General features: G+C 44.3%; 1 protein-coding gene across 2 annotated transcripts in view; it reads right to left on the reverse strand.

Annotated features, from left to right (window-relative positions):
* PLPP1 (phospholipid phosphatase 1) overlaps positions 1-26,565 on the reverse strand; it is a 96,425-nt gene that overhangs the window by 27,419 nt on the left and 42,441 nt on the right. The window contains exon 2 of one of the 2 annotated variants that reach the window (XM_040421256.1): positions 25,240-25,394. In XM_040421256.1, coding sequence (XP_040277190.1) covers positions 25,240-25,394 — 155 coding nt within the window. Of the gene's footprint in view, positions 1-8,086; positions 8,239-25,239; positions 25,395-26,565 lie in introns of both variants that reach the window. The other variant, XM_040421258.1, reaches the window with a different exon arrangement.

Consider the following 26,565-nt stretch of genomic DNA (forward strand, 5'->3'; position numbering starts at 1 on the left):
GGTTTGTTCTAGTACGGGCTGGGCATTACATTCCGCAAAATGCGGAACGCACCCAGCTGATATCCGTGTTTTGCGGATCCACAATTTGTAGACCGCAAAAAAAAAAAAACAACTACATCCGTGTGCAACAGCCCTTAACCCCTTCAAGACCAGGCCTATTTTCATTTTTACATTTTTGATTTTTCCTCCTCATGTTCCAAAAGCCATAACTTTTTTATTTTTCCGTTCAGATAGCTATATGAGGACTTATTTTTTGGCGGGACAAGATGCATTTTTGAATGCCACCATTTAATTTACCATGTCTTGTATTAGAAAAAAGGAAAATAATTATTTGTGTGGCAAAATTGAAAAAAAAAAAACTGAATTCCACCAAGGTTTTTGGGGTTTGGACATCACAACGTTCACTATGCACTAAAAATGACCTGACATTCTTATGCTGCGGGTCAATACGAATGCGGCGATACCAAACTTTAAACATTTTTTTTTTGTTTTACTACTTTAAAAAAACTATTAAAAGCTTTAGAAAATCAACATTTTCTTTGCATCACTATATTCTGCCGTAACTTTTTTATATTGCGGTCTACAGAGCTTTATAAGGGCTTGTTTTTTGCGTAACGAACTGTAGTTTTTATTGATGCCATTTTTGTAGTATATACAATGTTTTGATCACCGTTATTCAATTTTTTGGGGAGACAAAATGAAAAAAAAAAAAAAAAAGAAAAAAGAAAAATCAAGTGTTTTTAAGTTTTTTTTTGTTACTGTTTTTTTGTTAGACATTTTCAGACGCGGCGATACCCAATGTTCATTTATTTTTTTTTTTTATGTATTTTTATATGTAAAATTGGGAAAGGGGGGGTGATTCAAACTTTTAATATATTGGTGTGTGTTTTCTTTACAACAATTAGCCCCCATATGGGGCTCCTACATGGGATCTTTTGATCCCCTCTCCTATTCACCATAATAGAGATCTATTACGGTGAATAGGATTTTTACACTCTCCATTCTGCACTGTGCCTCGTGCATAGCTCAGTATGGAGAAAGCCATGGCAGGCCTGGATCGCTTCAGCAGCGTCCAGGCTGCCATGGCAACCGATCTGAGCCCCGCGATTTAACTGCGGGGGCTCCGATCGGAAAAAAGATGGAGCTGCATCACTTCACAGGTGCCGCGATCAGCCTTGATCGCGGCACCTGAGGGGTTAAATGGCAGGGGCGGCGAGATCGCCGCTTCCTGTCAGTGCGGCCGGATGCTGTCTGTATCGCGCCTATAGAGCGGGCTCACTGCAGAGGCCCGCTCCATACATCCCCCGGCATTCAATGACGTACCTGTACGTCATAATGCGTGAAGATGTTGTCCCATAAAATGCTCTACATTTTTCAAACCAGCAGCTGGAGCTAAATACTTCTGAGCAATTCAATAAAATCTATATCTATACCTGCTTATTTCTCTGTCTCCCTTAACATCACTGAGGTGGTCGCACATGCTCAGTTCCATCTGTCACAGTTACAGAGAGAGAGAGCAGCGGCAGAAAAGACATGGTCTCCTAAGCTGCCAGCCTGAAGACAACCTAGTAAAGCAACCGGAGTAATGAATCAGGAGATCTCTGGATCCATGCGAGGTGGTTGTAGCCTTGTAAGAAAAACATTGTCATGTCCTGTATCGTATCGGATTTTCATTTTTTTTACGTTAATCATGGGATATTCATTCAGGATCATATTCTCTCTCATTGTGGAGGACTCAGCATTGGCAGCATGTAATGTTTCATTTCCCCGGTGGCGGTGTTGCTGGAAAAGTGAACGCTTGCTGCCGGATTCTCAGCATATGTCAGCAGATCGCTGGGGATATTAGTAAAAACACAGATCTAACGCATGTCCCTGGAGACTGGTTATCTGAACGAATGCCTGGAATATAGTATTTCTAGCATCTCTGGGATGCACCGTAATGTGCTCCAAAACGGTTTTCGGCACTTTCCTCTGTAGAGAAGGTTTATTAACTTTCCAACGTGCTGTCCCCGTATTACTACATAGTACATGAGCTATCCTCATCTCCCAGCTCATAGGGAGGACAAAGGAACGACTAACTAGCACAAGCTTCTACACGTCATCGCTGGGAGATACTGACAGACTGCACCGACCTGTAATACTAGTTTTACCATCTAATCGTGCTACCAAATTATATGGAAGGGGTTATCAACACACAGCTCTACTCCGCAAGGGTGGAAATTGTCCAATCCCAACAGAAGATCAGCTCTCTGAAGACCACTTCAGTAATTTTTCCATCTGCTCCTTGACAGGATTCCTAAGCTGAAAATTTCCATTTCAAAATCTTGGAACAAGTAGGAGAAAGAAAATAAAAAGAAGAGTTTCTGCTGTCAAAAAGACTGCGTTTAAAGGGCATCTGTCAGCAGTTTTGTGCCTATGAAACTGGCTGACCTGGTACATGGGCGCTTGGCAGCTGAAGGCATCTGTGTTGGTCCCATGTTCATCTGTGCCCGCATTGCTGAGAAAAATGATGTTTCAATATATGCAAATGAGTCTCTAAGAGCAACGGGGGCGTTGCCGTTACACCTAGAGGCTCTGCTCTCTCTGCAACTATCATGTCCTCTGCACTCTGATTGACAGGGCCAGGCGTAATGACGTTTTCACTGCCTGGCCCTGATTTCTAATGTCAATCAGAGCGCAGAGGGAGCTGCAGAGAGAACCGAACCTCTAGGAGTAATGGTAACGCCCCCTTTGCTCCTAGAGGCTTATTTGCATATATTAAAACTTCATTTTTCTCAGCGACACGTGCATATATGAACATGGGAATAACAGATGCCTTCCGCTGCCAAGGTCAGCCAGTTTCATAGGTACAATTCTGCTGACAGATGCCCTTTAAGTCTATGACAGGTAAAAGATATGAATGGAATTGTTTGTCAGAATGAAGCAGAATTCTGCACAAAGTGCACCAAAAGAAGGTCCATGACTTGTGCAAAATTGTGAATACACCAATAAAAAAATAGAGCCTAATGCCAAGGCATCAGCTCCAACTGGGGTTGTCTTCTGCTGGGGCCCGTTACTGTGTCAGATCCTCTGGTACGCTGGGGGGTCAATCAAACCCAGATCCTTGGCACTCACCATGGACCACTGCAAGAAAGCTTGGACAGAGGTGCAGGGGACTTGTCTGGTACCCATCTGTCTGTGTGACAACTATTAAGGCCTAGTTCACACGATCTTTTTTTTTTTTGCGAGTGTTCGGAACTATTCATTTCAATGGTTCCGCATTAAAAATAGAATGTGTTCCGTAAGCATTCCGTTTCCGTATTTCCGTTCCGTTGAAAGATAGAACATGTCCTATATTTGGCAGCAAATCACGTTCCGTGGCTCCATTCAAGTCAATGGGTCCGCAAAAAACCGGAACACATACGGAAATGCATCCGTATGTCTTCCGTATCCGTTCCGTTTTTGCTGAACCATCTATTGAAAATGTTATTCCCAGCCCAATTTTTTCTATGTAATTACTGTATACTGTACATGGAAAAACGGAAAGAAAACACAACGGAACAACGGACCGCAAAAAACTATAAAAGCCATACGATCGTGTGAACTAGGCCTAACAGTGAGGGTCTGAAAGTGCAGGCTATATTAGACCAGGTATGCTCAACCTGTAGCCCTCCTGCTGTTGCAAAACTACAACTCCCCAAATGCCCTAATAGCTGGCATGCTGGGAGTTGTATCTTTGCAGCAGCTGGAGGGCCGCAGGTTGGGCATCCCTGGCTTAGACGATAAGAGGCAAGTCAAAGTCTGGCTCATAGCTTCAGGATCAAGGAAAGGAAATGGGGTGAGGTTCAAGTCAGAAATTAGATCAATAAAATGTATGGTGGAGCGTAAGCCAAGCCGATACTAAAAGAGGCAGAAACCGGATGATAGAGCAGGTATTATAAGAAGGTCATAAAATTATGTCACATTAAGTTTGATGACATCACTGATAGAAGGATAAGCTAGGATGAAGCAGAGGTGAGGCAGGTTGGAGAAGAGCAGAGAGCAGTAAAGCCAATATATCAGTCATGGTGTATCTAGCAGGGCTTATCCTTTCCTACTGGCCAAGCTGAACTTGCATGGAGTCTGGAGTGAACAGAACAGCGATGGTGTCACAGTACAGTGAAAGCCAGAAACTGAAAATATGCTAATGGGAATTCATAGAATGCTACACAGACTCCCTGCGTAAACTCGCCATATAGCTAATAATTCAAATGCATCATACTGCAAGAAAGTTCTTACATTATGCAATCTCCTGTCAGAGAACAGAACACCTAAACATTTCCCGACATTACACAAGTCATTTCTGGAAAAGTCAAGAACCTTTGAATCATTTGCATGTAGGACTGCGTGGGGAGTTCATTAACACATTCATCACCATTTCCTAACACCAACAAAATGACTTTGTAAATGGGATATTTCTTCAGCTGGGGACACTTCTTAAAGAAGCACTCCCACAAAATGTTTTATTCTGACCTGTAAGGGTCTATTCACACGTCCGTAGTGTATTGTGGATCCGCAATACAACCAGCCAGCACCCCCCATAGAACTGCCTATTCTTGTCCGCAATTGCGGACAAGAATAGGACATGTTCTAATTTTTTGCGGAGCCGCGGCCCGGAAGTTCAGGGCCGTTCTCAAGAAATGCGGATGCGGAGAGCACATAGTGTGCTCTCTGCATCTCTTCCAGCCCCATAGAGAATGAATGGGTACGCACCCGTTCCCGATATTGCGGAACAGATGCGGACCCATTTGCAGACGTGTGAATGGACCCTTAGAAAGGTATATGAGGTAAACTGTAGTAAAGGTCATCTAACCGGTGAATATATTTGTGCGTTATAACCTCCCTTCTGATCCTCAGTTATCATGTGACCAACACTCTGACCTCCAACTGACAAGGACAGGAAGTCAGCTACTTCTCTATTCATTCCTATAAGGATATATGCACACGATCGATGTGTTTTGCGGTCCGCAAATCGCGGATGGCGTCCGTGTGCGTTCCGCAAATTGCGGAACGGCACTGACAGCCTTTAATATAACTGCCTATTCTTGTCCGCAAAGCGCGGACAAGAATAGGACATGTTATATATTTTTTGCGGACCACGGAACGGAGCATTGGATGCAGACAGCACATGGAGTGAATGGGTCCGCATCCGAGCCGCCAAAACTGCGGCTAGAATGCGGACCAAAACAACGGCCGTGTGCATGAGGCCTAAGACTGACATTGAGGTTCCTATAGGAATACATACAGAAACTGGCTTTCCATCCACACAACATCCTGTGTCAGTTGGAGATCGGAGTGTTGGTCACATGACACAGCTGAGGATCAGAAGGGAGATTATAACTCACAAATACAGTCGCTGGTAAGAAGATTACCTTTACTACAGTTTACATCATGTACATTTCTAGCAGATCAGAGAATAAACATTTTTGTGGGAGTTCTACTTTAACCCTCATTCACTCTAGTGAGAAAATACCATATTTAACCTATTGCAGCCATGGACTTACATTACCCATGCATTATATGTATTCTGTATTTAATCCTGTAAAAAATAAATATCTGCAAGAGTCTTGTTCTAAATGGACATCCTATCCAAATTATTGATTTTTTCCATGGAAATACTAAAAAGGTTTTCCAGTACTAAGATATTGATGGCTTATCCTCAGGATAGGTCATCAATATCAGATCACTAGAGGTCTGACACCTGGCACTCCCACTGATAAGCTGTTTAGGGCAACCACTGGATGAAACCAGAAGGTTTCTAGCACAACTGTACTGCAGAAGCGTAGCTACAGTAGCCCAGAACGAGCACTATAAAAGTGGACAGAACCTTCTGCTTCCGATTTGTAACCTGTATCCCTTTGCTGGCCCAAAACAGCTTATCGGTTGGGATGTCAAAGGCCTCTCTATAAGGCCTCTTTCACACTTCCGTTTTGCGGGCTGTTTTTTGCGTTCCGTATACGGTACTATTAATTTCAATGGGTCCGCAAAAAAAACTGAATGTACTCCGTATGCATTCCGTTTCCGTATTTCCGTTCAGGTCCTATTATTGCCCACAAATCACGTTACGTGGCTCCATTCAAGTCAATGGGTCCGCAAAAAAACGGACCACATACGGAAATGCATCCATATGTCTTCCGTATCTGTTCAGTTTTTTGCGGAACCATCTATTGAAAATTTTATGCCTAGCCCAATTTGTTCTATGTAATTACTGTATATGCCATACGGAAAAACTGAACGGAAACAAAAAACGGAACAACGGTTCCGTGAAAAACATACCGCAAAACACTGAAATAGCCATACAGTAGTGTGAAAGAGGCCTAACTTTGGCAAATCCACCACTGCTTCTAAATGTAAAACAGCTTCCTAGTTGTCTTACATTTAGACCATTTTCTGCACCTAAACCAGGCATAGAAAATGGTGAATGAGACGGGCCTGCCACGCCCACTTTTTTTTTTTTAGACCTGCCGTGAGCGGGGAAAAGGACCTTTGCACTGCAATCTGCACCAGAGATAAGTAAATTACCCCCTTGGTGCCAGGTTCCCCTACAGATTACAGCTAGAGTCATTTTGTGATCATTGTCAAGGGACCCTTCTAATAATACTGTCCAAAGTGGACATCCCCTCTAAGGCTACTTTCACACTTGCGGCAGAGAGATCCGGCAAGCAGTTTCGTCGCCGGAACTGCCTGCCGGATCCGGCAAAACGTATGCCAACTGATGGCATTAGTAAGACTGATCAGGATCATGATCAGTCTTAAAAATGCCTGATCAGTCAAATAAATGCATTGAAATGCCGGATCCGTCTTTCCGGTGTCATCCGGCAAAACGGATCCGGCATTTACTTTTTTCACCTTTTTTTCAGTCTGTGCATGCGCAGACCGGAAGGACGGATCCGGCATTCCGGTATTCTGAATGCCGGATCCGGCACCAATACATTCCTATAGATTCCTAATACATTGCATTCAGGCAAGTCTTCAGTTTTTTTCGCCGGAGATAAAACCGTAGCATGCTACTGTTTTCTCTTTTGCCTGATCAGTCAAAATGACTGAACTGAAGACATCCTGGACGGATTGCTCTCCATTCAGAATGCATGGGGATATACCTGATCAGTTCTTTTCCAGTATAGAGCCGATGTGACAGAACTCTATGCCGGAAAAGAAAAAACGCTAGTATGAAAGTACCCTAAGAAGATGCCATAAAATATTAAATGGGTTATCAGAAAAAAGATTTTGATGACCTATCCTCAGGATAGGTCATCAACATCAGAACTGCGGGATCCAACCCCCGGGGCCCTCACCGAGTGTCACAGCCTCTTCCTAGACCAGTGACATCCCTGTACATCGGCCACGTGGCCTAGTTGTGGCTCAGCCCCATTCAAGTCAATGGAGCTGGGCTGCAATACCAAGAAGTCGCTATAAAACGTACAGCACGGTGCATGCTTAGCTTCCAGAGGCCATGGCCAGAACTCTGGTGAGCATCGCGGCTCCCTGAAACAGCTGATCTGTGGGGGTCCCCTGCCGATGTGATAACGATGACCTATCCTGAGGATAGGTCATCATTATCATTTCCTAGATAAACGCTTAAAGGGGTTTTCCAAGTGTTTTTACTGATGGCCTATCCTCTGGATAGGTCATCAGTATCTGGTGGGGGTCCGACACCTGGAACCCCCAGTGATCACCTGTTTGAGAAGGCAGTGGTGCTCGCAGTAGTGCCATGGCCTTCTCCAGCTTTTCCTAGGAACAGTGACAACACATTCATCGCTCATAAAAGTGAATGTGGCCGAGTGCAATACCAAGTACAGCCGCTATACAATGTACGGCGCTGTGCTTTGTGAGCTGCGAGAAGACAGTGGCGCCACTGCGAGTGCCGTGCCTTCTCACACAGCTGATTTGCAAGGGTCCTAGGTGTCGGACCCCCACCAATCAGATACATGACCTATCCATAGGATCAGTCATCAGTAAAAAGAAAACACTTGGAAAGCCCGTTTAAGAAATAAAAAGTTTCAATTTGAATCAATCCATGACAGAGAAGCCTGCAGTTATACGGTAACAGAAAATGGTGAGAACTTACAACAACGATACTGAACGGGATCAGTATCCCTGCTAACAACGGGTAAGAAATGGTGTCTTCTTTGTACGGATACCGGATGGAATCATCGTTACAGAAAAATCCTCGTTTGAAGGAGCTATGCTTCAAATTGAGAATTGCAAAAGGCAATCCAGCTAGCAAAAGGAAGAAAGATATGCATTAATATAGAGAGGGACTGGAGACAACACATGGACATGCAACATTAGGGAGGGGGTTAAGATTTCGAGGAAGCAGCGCAAGCGGGGCGACCACTCCTGCGGGGAAACAACACCCGGATTTGATAGGACATGCTTGATTTATAAGAGTTAGGGTACTTTCACGCTTGCGTTAAAGTTTTCCGGTACCAAGTTCCGTCTTAGGGGCTCAATACCAGAAAAAAACTGATCAGTTTTATCCCCATGCATTCTGAATGGAGAGTAATCCGTTCAGGATGCATCAGAATGTCTTCAGTTCAGGCCTTTTACGGAATTTGGACGGAGAAAATACCGCAGCATGCTGCATTTTTCTCTCGGGCAAAAATTCCGGAACACTTGCCGGAATGCCGGATCTGGCATTTTTTCCCATTGGAATGTATTGACGGATCTGGTCTTCCGGTCTGCGCATGCGCAGACCTTTAAAAATGTAAATAAAAATAAAATACCGGATCAGTTTTTCCGGAGGACACCGGAGAGACGGATCCGGTATTTCAATGCATTTGTCAGCCGCATCCGGATGCAAATGCTATCCGCTTGCGTACGGATTTCCGGATCCGGCGACGAATCCTTCAACGCAAGTGTGAAAGTACCCTAAGAGAAACTGTACCCCAAGAGAACATGCAGTAGAGGAAGAAGACAAAAGATTTGAACTGGACACCCTGAGATTTTTTTTTTACCTATTTGTCAGTATTGCCCATAGCAACTACAGAGGGAACTAGACTTATGTCTGGTGAGACTAGTAATCAGACAGGATTAATTTGGCACGGCCGGCATAGGAGTCTATGTAACCGCTCTCCGCTCTAGTTAGCGTGTGAAGCACAGGGCAGACGACTGGAATAAAGGTTCCTCCTCTGCCCCTGGCGATTACAGCTTCTCCAAATACTTATCCTTACGTGGGAGCGTTTGAAGGGCTGACATGATATAGAAATAATTCCTGCACCGCCCCTTTTTAAAGGAAAAATTGCAGAAATAACTGATACACTGTATTATGCCTAATGTGGTGTATAAGGAGCATGACACAGGGATTGTATTTTTAAACTGTATGTCATGCTCCGCCATTAAAGCCTTTAGTCTACAAGTTTTACCTAAAGTTGTCCTTTAAAGGGCATCTGTCAGCAGTTTTGTACCTATGACACTGGCTGACCTGTTTCATGTGCACTTGGCAGCTGAAGTCATCTGTGTTGGTCCCATGTTCATATGTGCCCGCATTACTGAGAAAAATGATGTTTTAATATATGCAAATAAGCCTCTAGGAGCAATGGGGGCGTTGCCGTTACACCTAGAGGCTCCGCTTTCATTGCAACTGCAGCTGTATTTTGATAAACAGAGCCAGGCAGCGAAAAAAATCATCAAGTCTGGCCCGGTTGGAGAGGGCACAGCAGTTGCAGAGAGAAAGGAGCCTCTAGGTCTAATAGAAACGCCCCCGTTGCTCCTAGAGGCTCATTTGCATATATTAAAACATCATTTTTCTCAGCAATACAGGCACATATGAACATGGGACCAACACAGATGTCTTCAGCTGCCAAGCGCACATGTAACAGGTCAGCCAGTGTCATAGCTACAAATCTGCTGACAGATGCCCTTTAACATCTGTTCGTAGGAAGAATGGGTGACAACAAGTCTTCTGGTCCTTTATATTGGATTGTCTAACCTTAGACCATCAATACCTGATTGGAAGGAGTCTTACAGCCCTTCCCACCAGAATCAGCTGTTCTGCAGCAGTTCCAGCTCTGGAAAGTGTAGCCGAAATGACAGCGCCATCCATCGCCGAGTGGACAGAGCTGGTTACTGCAACACTGCTCCCACTGAAGTGAATGTAACCAGCTCCGTCCACCACACACAATGAACTGAGCTGTAGTTCCAATGCCGGAGTTATTTCGTAACAGCTGATTGGAGGGGGTACAAAATAAAATGTATAGAAAGCCCATTTAAAAGGGTTTTCCAAGACTTTAATACTGATGACCTATCCTCTGGTCGGCACCCGGGGCCCCCTGCCTTTCAGTTGTTTGAGAAGGCAGCGGGGCTCCTGTGAGTGCAGCGGCCTTCTCCCTGCTCACCAAGCTGTACATTTGATAACAGCTGTGCTTGGCATCACGCTTAGCCTCCTGGGGATGGGTTGCGCCTAGGCCAAGTGACTGAGGAACATGACGGCACTCTGCCTAGGGAAAGCAGAGAGAAGGCCGCTGCGCTACTGTGAGCTCCTGTGCCTTCTCAAACAGCTGATGTCCAGGGTGTCAAACCCTCACCGATCAGATATCCTCTGAGTATTAAAGTCTACATGGCAATCTTGGGTTTGCCAACAGCGCGCAGTGTAGCACTGCAGCCACAGAAATAAAATGGGATCGCAGCGCGACACACACATTTGCAGCCACTGTAACCACTGAATCGAGAGATGTCCAATCCTGCGGGATTTCTTGCAATTCTGGAGTTGTGATTGCAATTCCATTCATTTGTATGGCTGCCGTGTTACATTGCAATTCTTGATTGCACGCCGTGTAGTCCTCGAGGGTAATTACCTAGTGCCTTAAAAGGGAAATCTGCATAGTTTTACCAAAACTTGAGATGAGATACAGTATCACCTTCAAACTTTAGGGATGCAACATAATGGCAGGACTTTTAATTACCTCCAATTCAAAAAAAAAAAAAAAGTATAATTCTCTTCTAGGCTTCATTCCCATCTCTGTTCTGAGATCCGGCAGGTGCTCAGTGCCGGATCCTCTACTTCAGATCCCCACTGACTGCAATGTGGTCCGGTGGTGATCTGTTTGATTTCTGGCATAAGTGCCGGGTTTCATCCAGACAAAGATCCGTAATGCACAATAATAGGACATGTTCTTTTTTTTGCGGAAGGGACATACGGAAAACGGAATGCACACAATGTAACTTCCGTTTTTTTGCGGACCCACTGAAGTGAATGGTTCCGTATACGGTCCGCCAAAAAAATGGAACAGACACGGAAGAAAATACGTTTGTGTGCATGACCACCTGAGACTATGACGAGGGAGTATTATGTGAAAGAATCTGAAGAATCTGAAGAATATGCAGTAGGTAACTCCTCTGTAGCAAGCATCTCTCCTTAAGGGTGCATTCACACATCTGTGTTTTTTGCGGTATCCACAAAACACAGATAACGCAAGGCTGGGTTCAGACCTGAGCGTTCGGGATGGAGCGCTCTGTATGCGCGATTGTATGCGCGTTTACAGACGCGGCTCCGGATCAAGCGAACGCCCATTGTCGCGCGTTCCCGCTGAAGTCTATGTACGGGAACGCGCGACAAGACACCCCAAAGAAGCTCCTGTACTTCTTGGGGCGTCGGGCGTTTTACAGCGCGATCGTACGCGCTGTAAAACGCTCAGGTGAGAACCCTTCCCATAGGGAAACATTGGTTCTTGCCTGTTGAGCATTTTACAGCGCGTAGGAACGCGCTGTAAAACGCTCAAGTGTGAGCCCAGCCTAAGGGTTTTGCGGTCAGCAAATTGCGGATCCACAAAACATGGATACCGGCCACGTGCGCTCCGCATTTTGCAGACCGCACATGGCCGGATCTATATAGAAAACGCCTATTCTTGTCCGCGATACTATGTAACTATGTGCTGTCTGCATCTTTTGCGGCCCAATAAAAAAAAAAATGGGTCCGCACCCATTCCGCAAAATTGCAGAACAGATGCTGACCCAGAATTACGGTCGTGTGAATGCGTCTTTATACTCATGTAATATCAGATTTTTAGCGTAATTTGTCAGCAGGAGCTATAGGGTTCGGGTGGTTTCGACAAAGATAAATTTAGACTTTAATCGTGCCCAGAGTGATGTGACGTCCCTCACACCCAGACACGGCAGGTCACACACCCAGCCTAATATTAGCTCTGTCAGAGACGTATCCTGCCTCTCGTGATGAAGGGCGGTGTAGGTAAGGCCAGAGGCGCCTTTCCCGTGTCACCACAGCTCAAAATATTTTAACTTATAAAGGGCGACATAAGTCCTGGGAGAGGAATAAACAGCAGGTCACCAATGAAACGAGGAAGGAAACACACACAATAGTATGGGAAACTCGCCACCTAATTATTAACCTTCGTTCCAAATAACTAAAGTCTGCAACGCCGTTTACCGTCAAAGCTCAACTCGGAAAACAACCTTCCTGTAATCCAATAAGAATAACGCACCGCTGCGCAGAATCCATTTAAATCCCCCTGAAAGGATAATTCCTGCCATCTACTATCCTGGCCAGGTGAAGCACTAAGGGGGTTTTCTGGGACTTACATTTTGACGACCTATTCTCAGGGTAGATCATCAATGATCTCCCGAAATCCTCATGATCAGCTGAGGCCTCACCTACACCAAACACGGCGCCATACACTGCTTAGTGGCTGTAGTTGGTACTGCACCCAATCCCATTCACCTGAAATAAAGGCCAGGTGACTGATGAATGGGATGTCACAGGCCGATGAAGAATGGGAGCTGATAAAAGATTAGACCCCCACCGATCTGACAACCTATCCTAAAAATAGGTCATTAATATCCAGAACCTGGACAACTGCTTTATAGGGGATCTGTCAGAAGATATGTACTGGCTGACCTGTTACATGTGCACTTGGCAGCTGAAGGCATCAGTGTTGGTCCCATGTTCATATGTGCCCGCATTGCTGAGAAAAAGTTTTTATATGCAAATTAGCCTCTAGGAGCAAAGGAGGCGTTGCTGTTACACTTAGAGACTCTGCTCTCTCTGCAACTGCCGCGCCCTCTGTACTTTGATCGACAGAGCCGGGGGTGATGACATTTTTACTGCCTGGCCCTGTTGATCCAAGTGCAATGGGCACAGCAGTTGCAGAGAGAACTGAGCCTCTAGGTGTAATGGCAACACCCCCGTTGCTCCTAGAGACTTATTTGCATATATAAAAACATCACTTTTCTCAGCAATGCCGGCACATATGAACATGGGACCAACACAGATGTCTTCAGCTGCCAAGTGCACATGTAACAGGTCAGCCAGTGTCATAGGGACAAATCTGCTGACAGATGTGCTTTAAAGTAATATTAACTACATTAACACCAAAATATTGCCATATTAAAAGATTTAATAGACCATTGGACATTTTGTTTTCTTACACTAGATGGAAATTCTGGTAATAAAAAGGGCGCCCCTCTGGGGAATCTAGAGCCACAAATGCTGAGAATATACAATACACCCGGCTGGCACCCTCATAGAAATGCCTATTCTTGTCCGCAACTGCGGACAAGAATAGGACAAGTTCTATTTTTTTTCGGAGCCGAGGACCAGAAGATTGGCGGTGTGCTCCGGAAATGCGAATGCGGATAGCACACTGTGTGCTGTCCGCATCCATTCCTGCCCCATAGAGAATGAATGGGTCCGCACCCGTTCCGCAATTTGCGGAACGGATGCGGACCTATTATTACGGACGTGTGAATGGAGCCTTACATACAGTCCCAGAAACATTTGCAATCAATTGCAGAAAGTATGGGCCATCCCTTTCAGAATACCATTAAGGAGGAGCAATGATCTTTTGTGCACGGTACATTGCACAGATTTGGTGCAAAAATTGATGTTCTCTTTAGGGTGCATTCAGACGACCGTATTTCTAGGTCCACATCCGTTCCGCAATTTTGCGGAACGTGTGCGGACCCAATCACTTCAAAGGGGCCGAAAAAGATACCATGTGCAGTCCGCATCCGTAGTTCCATTCCTCGGCCCCACAAAAAATATAGAGCATGTTCTATTCTTGTCTGCAAAAATAGGCATTTCTATAAAAGGACTGGCGGGACGCACACAGGCGATATCAGTGTTTTGCGGAACCACAAAACACTGTCTGAATGTAGCCTAAAAAGGATGGAGTTTGTGCCAATTTGCATTAAAGAGGGATTTTCTGTGGGATTTCCTAACAATATGAGGGTGGGGTTACATTATATGCACAATGTTATAAATACGGTGTACAATATATCTCGTCAGGGATCTTATGACGCTAAAATTACCCCTCCCCTCTCCTGACAGGTCTATTTCAATAAATACTTGTATTCCACATGAAATTACAATTCTGAAGGATCTATTCCTATGACTCTATGCTGTGCCATTCCTCTACTATTCCTGCTAGAAGTTTATGAATACATGTATAAGGCTACATTCACACGAATGTATCTCGTTTCCGTGCCCGTTCTGTTTTTTGTTTTTTTTCAGCGGACAGCACACCATGTGCTATCCGCATCCGTATGTCCGTTCCGTAGCCCCGCAAAAAAAATAGAACATGTCCTATTCTTGTCCATTTAACGGACAAGGATAGGCATTGTTACAATGGATCCGCGAAAGAAACGGATGCCATATGGACGTCATCCGTTTCTTTTTGCGGATCCACAATTTGCAGACCGCAAAATACATACGGTCGTGTGCATGAGGCCTAACTTAGAGTTACTAGTTGGGGTGTGTCCCTGCATGGTGTGACACTATCCAATCAATGCTGCAAGTGTCAGACTGCAGGAATACTCCCCCTGCCCCAACTGGTTACACCCATTTGTACTTTTGCTTATAAATTTCTAAGAGGAATATCAGAGGAACAGCTCAGCAGAAAGGCAAAAGAAAAAAAGGCTACAGAATTGTTATTGCATAGGGAATGCAAGTAGTTCTTAAAGGGCTTGTCTGGGATTGGGGACATTGGTGTAATAGTACTAGAGTGACATACATACAGTATTTCACACATGCATGTCCTACCTTTGCCACACATTTCTGAAGCCCCGTTTTGATACAGCAAATTATTGTCCGGAAGTGACTATTTTTGTAAAATCAGTGACGTTCCGGGTCCCTTGCAGGCGAGCGAAGCCTCTTCCGCTTCGCAGGGAGCCCAGTGACGTCACCGTCAGCCTAAGTCATTATGTAGAGCGCACGGGGAGGGGCAGTAACTAGGCTGGCAGACATTGCGGTAAGCCACGCCTCTTCAGTCCGGTGACGTCACCGGGCATGGAGCTTTCTAATAAATGGAGGCAAAAATCACTATGCTACTTACAGGTGAAACTCTAAAAATTAGAATATCGTGCAAAAGTCCATTTATTTCAGTAATTGCATTAATGCAGCTTAAAATTAAAATTTTGTATAAAGGTTCAATATTCTAGGCTCAAAGTGTCACACTGTAGTCAGCTAATTAATCCATACCCCTGAGCAAAGGGTGCCTGAGATTGTGACTTTGGGGTTTCATAAGCTGTAAGCCATAATCATCCAAATTATAACAAATAAAGGCTTGAAATATCTCGCTTGGCATGTAATGAGTCTCATATGTTAGTTTCACCTTTTAAGTTGCATTACTGAAATAAATGAACTTTGCACAATATTCTAGTTTCACCTGTAGCATAGAAAACTACTCCCATGGGAGAGACAGAGCTAGGAGGAGTTTATGGGCGTAAATATGGGGGAGGAATATGTGCGGCTGGAGGCGGGATATGTATGAGGGGGGCGAATAGATGGAGGAGTGGACGATGTGCGTCAGGAGGATGAATATGTATGAGGGGGGCGGATAGATGGAGGAGTGGACGATGTGCGTCAGGAGGATGAATATGTATAAGGGGGGGCGGATAGATGGAGGAGTGGACGCTGTGCGTCAGGAGGATGAATATGTATGAGGGGGCAGATAGATGGAGGAGTGGACGCTGTGCGTCAGGAGGATGAATATGTATGAGGGGGGCGGATAGATGGAGGAGTGGACGATGTGCGTCAGGAGGATGAATATGTATGAGGGGGGCTGATAGATGGAGGAGTGGACGATGTGCGTCAGGAGGATGAATATGTATGAGGGGGCAGATAGATGGAGGAGTGGACGATGTGCAACTGGAGGCGGGATATGTATGAGGGGGCAGATAGATGGAGGAGTGGACGATGTGCGTCAGGAGGATGAATATGTATGAGGGGGGCAGATAGATGGAGGAGTGGACGATGTGCGTCAGGAGGATGAATATGTATGAGGGGGGCGGATAGATGGAGGAGTGGACGATGTGCGTCAGGAGGCAGAATATGTATGAGGGGGGCGGATAGATGGAGGAGTGGACGATGTGCGTCAGGAGGATGAATATGTCTGAGGGGGGCAGATAGATGGAGGAGTGGACGCTGTGCGGCAGGAGGCTGAATATGTCTGAGGGGGGCAGATAGATGGAGGAGTGGACGATGTGTGTCAGGAGGCCGAATATGTATGAGGGGGGAGATAGATGGAGGAGTGGACGATGTGCAACTGGAGGCGGGATATGTATGAGGGGGCAGATAGATGGAGGAGTGGACGATGTGCAGCAGGAGGCGGGATATGTATGAGGGGGGCAGATAGATGGAGGAGTGGACGATGTGCGGCTGGAGGCGGGATATGTATGAGGGGGGGCAGATAGATGGAGGAGTGGACGATGTGCGTCAGGAGGCTGAATATGTATGAGGGTTCGGGTGCAGGGATGAGTTGACAGACAGTAGAAACCAGGAGATGCCACGCTGCGCTGGGACCTGCAGTGCGGCAGGAAGTCCTCCCACACAAACATCGATGTCAATCTGTTGGGGACCGTAATAGCCATGCAGCAGTGAAAAAAACATGTAAAAACATCGGGGGAACCTTGACTCGGCTAGTAATAGTGAGTAAACTATTTTAAAAAAAAATATTTTGATCCCGGACAACCCCTTTAAAACAGACATGTCTGTGATGATAAATGTATATCAGTGAATGTCCTAAAATACACATGAGGTAGATTTCTGCCCACACCTGTCCGCCTGTGTTTATCACAGCTCTATATAATCATGGCTATTTTCGCAACGGGCTGGAGGAGTTACAAAAAAACATTAGCAATGCCAAGAGCTGTCAAAATAAAACTTCCTTTCCTGTCATGTCCACAGTCTGATTGCCCATTTTACATGTCCTTCCTTTATACTTCCTCCACAAGAACAGAGCGGAAAAATAAACATAAAACGCAGTTATTTATGCCGATGACACCAGGATGAAGGGAACCAAGATAAAACTGTCCATGTTCCCAGGCTAAAAAGAGAAAGGCAGAGGATTGGACACAACGAATCTTGCAGTTGGGAGCTACAGGTTTCCACACACAGAATGACTGACCGTCAGTCATAGGCCTGTTTCACATCTGTGCTAAAACAGATCCGCTAGACTGCTCCGGCTGGAAACAGCCTGCCGGATCCGTGAATACCAGGCTTCAATGCACTGCCTAGATACCGTCTGGCCCCATTCACTATAATGGGGACCAGCAGAGATTCGGCCACTACCAGGCAAATATGCTGAGAAGCGGCCGGATAAAAACCGCTTCATGCAGCGGTATTTGTTCTGCTGCTCCTCGGCATATTTGCCTGGTTGCGGCAGGATCTCCGTCTGTCATCGTTATAAAGAATGGGGCCAGACGGTATCTAGGTAGCGCACGTTAGCATACAGTATTCAAGGACGCAGATCTGCTTAGCACAAATGTAAAACAACCCATTCTTAGGTACATTTATGAAACAATATTGGAGTATGTGGAGCCATTATGGGTAAATATCCATGGGGCTGGCAATGGCGGCAAACTACTTAAAGAAGAAGCACTCCCACAAATCCCACAATTTTTTTTATTCTCTGACCGGTTAGAAAAGGTATATGATGTAATCTTCTTACCAGAGACTGTATTTGTGAGTTATAACCTCCCTTCTGATCCTCAGCTGTGTCATGTGACCAACACTCTGACTAACTCGCACAGGACAGGAAGTCAGTTACTTATCTATTCATTCCTACGAGACTGACATTGAGGCTCCCATAGGAATACATAGAGAAACTGACTTGTCCACACATAAGATGCTGTGTTACTTGCAAAATCAGAGTGTTGGTCACATGACGCAGCTGAGGATCGGAAGGGAGGTTATAACTCACAAATGCAGTCACTGGTAAGAAAATGACCATTTCTAATAGGTCAGAGAATAAAAAGTTTTGTGGAAGTGCTCCTGTAAGTAAAGTCACCTCACACAGCAGAACGGACAGAGGATGAAATGCTGCAAAAAAAAAAAAAAGCCTGGTCCACATTATGGGGTATGTTGGGGAGAACACAGGGGGAGATTTAAAATCTCCCTGCGCTTCTTTCTTGGCGTAATAAATGCCACACACTTTGTGTTTGCAACTTTTTAAACACCACTTACTTAAAGTTTTGTCGCAAGTGGCTTTTCTGCACCGCCCTCCCCACTTTTTCGAAAAAGTGAGGTGACAAGGTTGGGGGGTAAGTGAGGCCAACGGGTCTCCCATATTTATCTTCATTTGTTCTTGTCTTCAGGCGCAAATAAAGACTGAAATCTATGGCAGATAGACTCCTTAGAAGTGGTCACATTTACATGTATAAATACATTATGGGGTCAATATAGGGAACTGGCACAGAATTTGTTTCAAGGACATCAATTTAGGGAAGGATTCTTAGAGCACTCAAATTATGCCTTACCCCAAGTGGTAGTAATGGTAGACTATGTCAGCATATAAAGAAGGGCTGGACACTAATCTAATAGCAAATGGTATATAGGGTTATAATTAACTTAAATATGAAGTTGAGTAATTGATTGAGAAAGGTTAAGCTTTATGGACTTGTGTCTATTTTCAACCTCTGCAACAATAATTACGGTACATTTAGGGTTGGACCGGTCCAGCAGGACATCAGTGTCTCAATATGGCCCCATTTGGAGTTCCCTTTAGAACCATTAAGTTGCCAAAAGCTATTCCTTCTTCCAAATGACTGCTGATATGGCAGCCAAAGACACAGAGGTGTATAAGTAATCTGGGAGGAAGGTTAGGCGATATCCTAAAATTGGAAGCTAAAACGGCAGCTACATTTTACCAGGTTTCCCAGGAACATAAAAATGCACTTATTCATTGAAAAATCAACTTATGTGGTATTGCCAAGATGCTACCATTTTATTTACAGATCCATTCATATATTAAATAAGACATCTACAGCTAGTACCATCTGCAACCTACATGTTTACCGTTATGTTGCCCAGTGATATCTAGAAGACCGTGCCGTCAGGCGCCTTCAGTGCCATGCGGAAAGAAGACCACGAGACATAGATCTATTTTCCAGTTTACGGCTCGTCGCTTTCTTGAATGATGCTCCACAGGGAGCGGCAGCCACTTTGTTCTAGCGATCATTGCCACACACGTGGACCCCCACAGATAATATTCTATAGGGCAATGAATTCTATGAAGGAGATAAAAGGCTTTACACCAAAACAAATGGCCTTAAAAAGTCGCACATTTTGGCAAATGCTTCGTTTCTGCAAACATTTGCAACTTTTTGCTGTTTTCTGACGCTCATGCCAACTTTCACCAAAAGTGAGTGGGGTGTATGGGTGAGTACTAGAGAGAGGGCGTGCCTTCCTGCACCCCAGAAAATGTACTATAATTTTGCCAGAAACCAATGTAAATAAGAGCTCAAGTCTATGCCACCTCCCAGATTTGTAAAGATATAAAATAAATCTCCCCCAACATTTCAGATCTCTGTGTTGGCGAGAAGAGGTTCAGAATATCAACTTTTTGAATGACCATCTCCACTGCGCCTGCGCCAATGACGTCATAGTGCTCCAAGGAACAGGCGCAGTGGAGATGTCTGAGCAGGGAAGCGGTCAGACATTCTCTGCGCATGCGCCGAGTACAGCCGCGCACGGCGCATGCGCGAGAATTCGTCCGTTGCGTCACACGGAGGATCGCATTCATCAGGAGATGGGCGGGCTGGAGGGACGCGCTGGGCGGTGGCTGTGTATGAAGGTAGACGGAGCCTCTAGGTGCTAATGACGCCCACATAGCACCTAGAGGCTCATTAGCATATTTATAAAAGTTATTTTTTTAGCAAAACGGCTGCCCCAAAAGCTATTATATTAGGATGGTTGGCCAGAGCAGACACTAGCGGATCGCTAGTGTCGGAGAGCTAATTATGGCATACGAAGTGATACAAACCCTTTAAAAAGAACTATTTCTTTTTAATTGTCCGTTTCCTTTCGCTCTGAAATATTAACAGCTTGAGAATCCAACTTCCTTCAGGAGAGAATTGGTCTATTCTAGTGTTATGGTTAAGGGTAATTGTTTGACGATTGTATATGTATGGGGACTGCCCAATCAGATGTGGGTCATCTGAGAAGAGATTATGGAGTCCAGGAAAGTGACCAATAGGTCTTTGGCATAGAACCCAAGTGTTACAGTGCAATAGGCCATAGGCGACCGATAAGATATCGATCGGCAGAGAGCAAGTTGATGCTTAATTGACGGTAAATTGGCAATTACAGTATCAAAATCCCTGATCCTCAGGTTTAGTATGCTTTTTTTTACAAACCTGGTGGCAGAAAATATAGGGTGTGGGGAGTTAATGCTTTGATTGATTCTCAGCACCCATATATTGTCACGGCCGTGTTACGCGAACAGGCTCTTTCCGGCAGGCGCCTGTTTTACCAGGAGCAACTGGAGGTGGTTGCGCCGGAGTTAACTTGGCTGTGGGCGAGGTACGTGACACCATGCAACCTCTTCCCACACAGGGAAAAATTGAGGTCATGTGTGACTTGTGAAATGATAAAGCCTCCATGATAAGAGTTACTCAGAAGGTCATAAACATTATAAAAACAATCAATAACCACATCACGAGCAGGATTTATAGGACCTTTCTTCCAATGAGATCAGAATATTACATAATCTAAATAAAGCATTATCAGACAACCACGGCCAATTCACAAACTGCCAATAAACCCTAAAAGCAAACAAATCTGGTCATAAATGTTATGAACTAAAGTAATCAAGTCTAATACAGTTTACAGTTTTGGACATTTGGTGGAAGACACCTTATAGGGAACCTGTTGCCAGAACGGCCCTATTGGGCTAATCTCATGTGCACACTGGTCACACTGCCACGATTCCTACGCTGGTAAGTGGCAACAATTCCACACCTACAGTTAGTTATACAATTGCGCATAAGATTTCATCAACCTTACTTCCCTTAATGAACTAGCCAGATAGGAGTTCGAAAAACTAAAGGCTGTATTACACAGCCCGATGTGGCAGAATATTGTCGGGAGGGAAGCGTTCCCTCCGGGCAATCGCCTGCTCGCTAGTAAAGGAAGAGAGCTGCTATTATTACAGCATGGGGAGGAGCGATCGCTAGGTCATCGCTCATGCTATAAAGTGGTTTGCCGGCAGCAGAACGTTATTAGACGCCACAATCTGCTAATTTTTTAAGACATCATTTTTTTACTATAAATTTTTAACAAGTGTTTGCTCGTTCATCAGGCAACCGGCGGCAGTATAGATCAACGCTCGTTAGCTATTATCTGCCGAAAAATCGGCAGTATAATAAAGGCTTTACTGTTCCTTACAACAGAATTACAATAAACAGGTCATTCTTGGATTTGCAGTTCAATAGAAGTTGAAAAGTTGGAAGGTGTTTCAGCTTGGTTGACACATACAAGCTTGAAAAGGAAGTCTGGTTCTAAATTAGGCATACCACCACCTGTGCCGCGACATGTGACCAAACCTTTCCTGTGAAAATCCAGTCCTTCCTTTTATTTTTATGCAAATAGCAGTTTTGGTGCAATGTGGGTAGGACTACTCAGTTTGGTGCACCATCGATATGCCTAGGCCTCTCCCTCTTGTTTGACAGAGCTGGTAGAGGGGAAGTAAGGTGCACTGAACACTGCAGTCCCGCCCACGGTGCACCAAAAGCCTTATTTGCATAAAAATAAAAATAAGCTTTTCTCAGGAATAGGCGGACAGATTTTCACAAGAAAGGTATGGTTGCATTTCGGGGGAATCTGCCCTACATGGCGGTATGCTTACTTTGAAACGGATTTTGGAGGTGACAGAAATGAATGAGTCAAGAAAGTGATAGATAATAATAACAGTGATAATAATAATACTGCAGCTAGACTTTTATATCATCATATATATAATTTTCAAGAAGGTCTGAGGACACGGTAACAAGAAGTGAGCAATGACAGCAGTGAGTTCCTAGAATAATTTCCGGCCGGGCACCGCATAGGGACAGACTTGGCTCGCATCTCACACACAACCAATTGTTCAGCACATATAATGGACTATAATCTTCAGTGATGTCATGGCCTTTCGTGATATACTGACAAGCAACAAAACGGCACGCTCAACCCACGCTAGGAATGCGGACAGATTGGAGTTTTCAAGTCATTTATTCCATTACAACAAAAGGAAAGCCTGAATCACTCTCCTATGCTCTTGTATGAGTGATATAACACAATAGGTGACGTTTGACTTAAACCCATATCTAACAACCCAAGACATATGTGAATGACTGTGCTCATCTAAAACGTATATGTTACAGGCAATGAAATATAAAATGCAAATGCCTAAAGTATTCAAAGCATGAAACGCCTAAAGGGGTTGCCCACTTTCTAGCCAGTTGAGACAAATGTGTATATTGTGACTAACAAAGCCCTTGTTAAAATTTTGTTCCATTTTCTATATTTCATAAGATATGCCCCGTTAATTGTCAAGTCTTTTGTGCTGTCCACACAGAAGTCTTGTCCATAAAATGGCTGCTGATGGAGGGTCATGTGACCAGGAAAATCACCTCCACGTGTGGTCTCCTCTATTAAAAACACACTGAACCTGCACTTAGTCCCCTTTCACACGGGCGAGTATTCTGCGCGGATGCGATGCGCGAGTTGAATGCATTGCACCCGCACTGAATACCGACCCATTTATTTCTATGGGGCTGTTCACATGAGCGGTGATTTTCACGCATCACTTGTGACGCAGCATGCTCTATATTCTGCGTTTTTCACGCAACGCAGGCCCCATAGAAGTGAATGGGGTTGCGTGAAAATCGCAAGCATCCGCAAGCGAGTGCGGATGCGGTGCGATTTTCACGCATGGTTGCTAGGTGACAGTCTATTCACTGTATTATTTAACATGGTTTCCCTTATAACATGGTTATAAGGGAAAATAATAGCATTCTGAATACAGAATGCTTAGTAGGTGATCAATTGAGGGTTAAAAAAATATAAAAAAATTAACTCACCTTCTCCTCTTGTTCGCGTAGTTCCCGGTCTCTTCTTTACTTCTTTAATGATGAACTACAGGCTAGGACCTGTTGTGACGTCAGATCACATGCTCCAATCACATAGTTCATCACCACGGTGATGGACCATGTGATTGGAGCATGTGATCTGACGTCACAACAGGTCCTTTAGCCCACAGCTCATCATTAAAGAAGTAAAGAAGAGACCGGGAACTACGCGAACAAGAGGAGAAGGGGAGTTAATTTTTTTATATTTTTTTAACCCTCAATTGATCACCTACTAAGCATTCTGTATTCAGAATGCTATTATTTTCCCTTATAACCATGTTATAAGGGAAAATAATAACATCTACACAACACCTAACCCAAGCCCGAACTTCTGTGAAGAAGTTCGGGTTGGGGTACCAAACATGCGTGATTTTTCTCACGCGAGTGCAAAACGCATTACAATGTTTTGCACTCGCGCGGAAAAATCGTGGGTGTTCCCGCAACGCACCCGTACATTTTCCCGCAACGCCCGTGTGAAAGAGGCCTTAAACTCCTAACAGAACAAGTGCAGATGGCAGGAGCAGTGTTATTCAAATGGAGGAGACATCACATGGAGGTGATCTGCCTGGTCACATGACCCTCCATTAGCAGCCGTTATATGGACAGGACATCTGTGTGGACAGCAGGAAAGACTTGGCCAACAAGGGAGCATATCTCATGAAAAGTAGAAAATGGTGCAGAATTTCAACAAAGGCTATACTAATAAGTGCCATATAATCATCTTACAAAACACACTGGTCAACAGTAACCAATAAGTGGCCAACCCCTTTAATATTTCACACATTTTGCAATTTAAAATGCGTGTAAGATTTATAAGATGCAAATGTATATATTTCCCAAAGTTTCCTCAGAATCAGAATATTTAGCTGGGATTGTGGCCGAACCAATCCACCCTCTTACCCTGAAACCCCTGGCACTCACAGTGTTCAAGAAAACTAAGATATAGGGCTGTAAAGGGTACAAACACTGCAGACCTGCTTTAGTGGTCCATGTGGTTGTGACTTGGAGGAAACGGGTCATAAAGTAGGAAGTTACCTGGAGCCAAGCCCCATGTTGTACACCAAGTGGATGCAACGTAAAAACAAAAACCCAATGTGAACACTTATCGATAGAAGAAAAAAAAAAAAGAATTTGTTTTATTAGCACTTCTTTTTGACCCAAAAAGGGGTCTTTTAAGCATGCTTGAAATAAGATCTCTACATGGGTGGAAACTTGGAAATTATACATGGGAAGTTTAATAAGTATTAACTTTTTTGGGTGAATGCTATGAAGGGAATGTGTTGGTCATCCATAATCTTATGGTAGAGCTGCAAGGGAAAAAAATAAAATAAAAAATTTACCAAAATGTTTTCCTCTAATGGCAACATAAGCTTCATGTACAAGATCACTTAAAGAAGAGGCAAGGGTTAGATACTGGAAAACGCATCAGAAAAATTGTTCTTAACAGAGGGCACATCATCAGTAAAAAATAAAAGTCTGGGTCATCCCTATGCTCTTTCTTCAGTGCAGATCGGATGAATTCTAGGACCGTCTCTGGGTAAGAAACATTGAGGGTCAGTTATTAAACCGAAATACGCTTATATTAGGCGTATTTCTGGCACATATTGCAATCTGCGACTTTTCCCCGCTCACGCCAGGTCTAAAAAAGTGGGCGTGCCGTGGGTGGGGACGGGCCGGCAGTCCTGTCTCATTTACCTTTTTTACACCCGTTTTGGGCGTAGAAAACTGTCTAAATGTAAGACAGCAAGACAAAGCCTGCGCCTCTTCATAACTGCGGCGAATACACCGCCAGTGCAGGGCTTTAGTAAGACCAAGGTCTAATGCCGGTCTTAATAAATGTGCAGCATTGTCCCATTGCCTATTAATTCAGTTACTTACAGAGCATATAGGCAGGGAGAACCCTACTGTGTAGAGTACAGTGGAGGTGACGGTACTGTCATGGAATGGATACTTGATGCTCTCGTCATTACAGAAAAAACCTCTCTGATACGGCTTTTTTGTGATCAACTTTAAAACGCCCAATGGTAAGCCAGCTGTTGGGGGAATGGAGAGAATAAAAAAACAGTAAGAAGTCTGGTTCACCAGAGTGTCTGTTAATAGATAAAAAATGGTGACCAAAGCAGTGCCAAGGCAGGAAAATCATGCAAATGAGGAGAGGTGAATAAAAAAATAAAAAAATTCAAGGCATTTCTAAATTAATTTTTTTGGGTATGTATTTCCCAAATACTAGACCTTAGGTCTGTATTAAGGAATTTCTGTATATGCAAGGAAGAAACTGGATAACTCTCAGGATCCGCCTGGTTACTAAGATCTCGCACCGCCTCCATGGCTGCAGTGGTGACATCTCATCAACAACATGTGACCACTGCAGCCAATCACAGGTCTCTTTGGGTGCATCGCTGAGGCCAGTGAGTGGGTGCAGCAGTCATGTGCCGACATGATGTTACAGCTGCAGCCTAGGTAAAGAGTCCGTATGGGATAACTGGAACGGCGGTACAGGATCTGTCAGGTAAGTCCTTACCAGTGCTATATTACAAGCAGATCCGAAGGGTTGTCCAAGGTCCTCCAGAAAACGGACAACCTCTTTAAATTAGGCCTTACATTGTACACCTGCCAAAGGGAGATGTCGAAAAAGTAAACCAGTAAATAAAGGCTGGCGTTAATTAGATAGAATATTATTTCCCTAAATTTTTAAATAAGGCTTTATTCACATCTGCATTCTAGGCTCTTTAGGAGCCCACACAAAAAAAAAAGAAGAAGACCACAGCATAGTATGCAGCTGATCTGGCTCTTCCGTTATTTTCATTGTTCCGCTTCTATTGTTGAAGTCAGACGTTCCCTTTTGACTGGAAGCCCTGATGTGCTCTTCCTTATGGCATCGTTACTTTTAGAAGGTCTCTGCATTGACAATGAAATTGTTATAATCGATTAACAATTTCCACTTAACTATCAATTTAACGATAAGGGCTCATGCACACAACTGTATTTTCAGTCCGCATCTGATCCATTCATTTCAATGGGGCCGCAAAAGCTGTGGACAGCATACCGTGTACAGTCCGCATCCGAAGGTTTTTTCCACAGCCCCAAATAAGGTAGAATCTGATAGGACATTTCTACAGTTGTGTGCATGCGGCTTAATACTGATGGGCGGTAAGGCTGATGTGAAAACATAACAGAATGAACCTTGAATTTTTTAAATTTCAA

This window comes from Bufo bufo, chromosome 2, assembly GCF_905171765.1.
Source record: "Bufo bufo chromosome 2, aBufBuf1.1, whole genome shotgun sequence".
In the NCBI taxonomy this organism is placed as follows: Eukaryota; Metazoa; Chordata; class Amphibia; order Anura; family Bufonidae; genus Bufo; species Bufo bufo.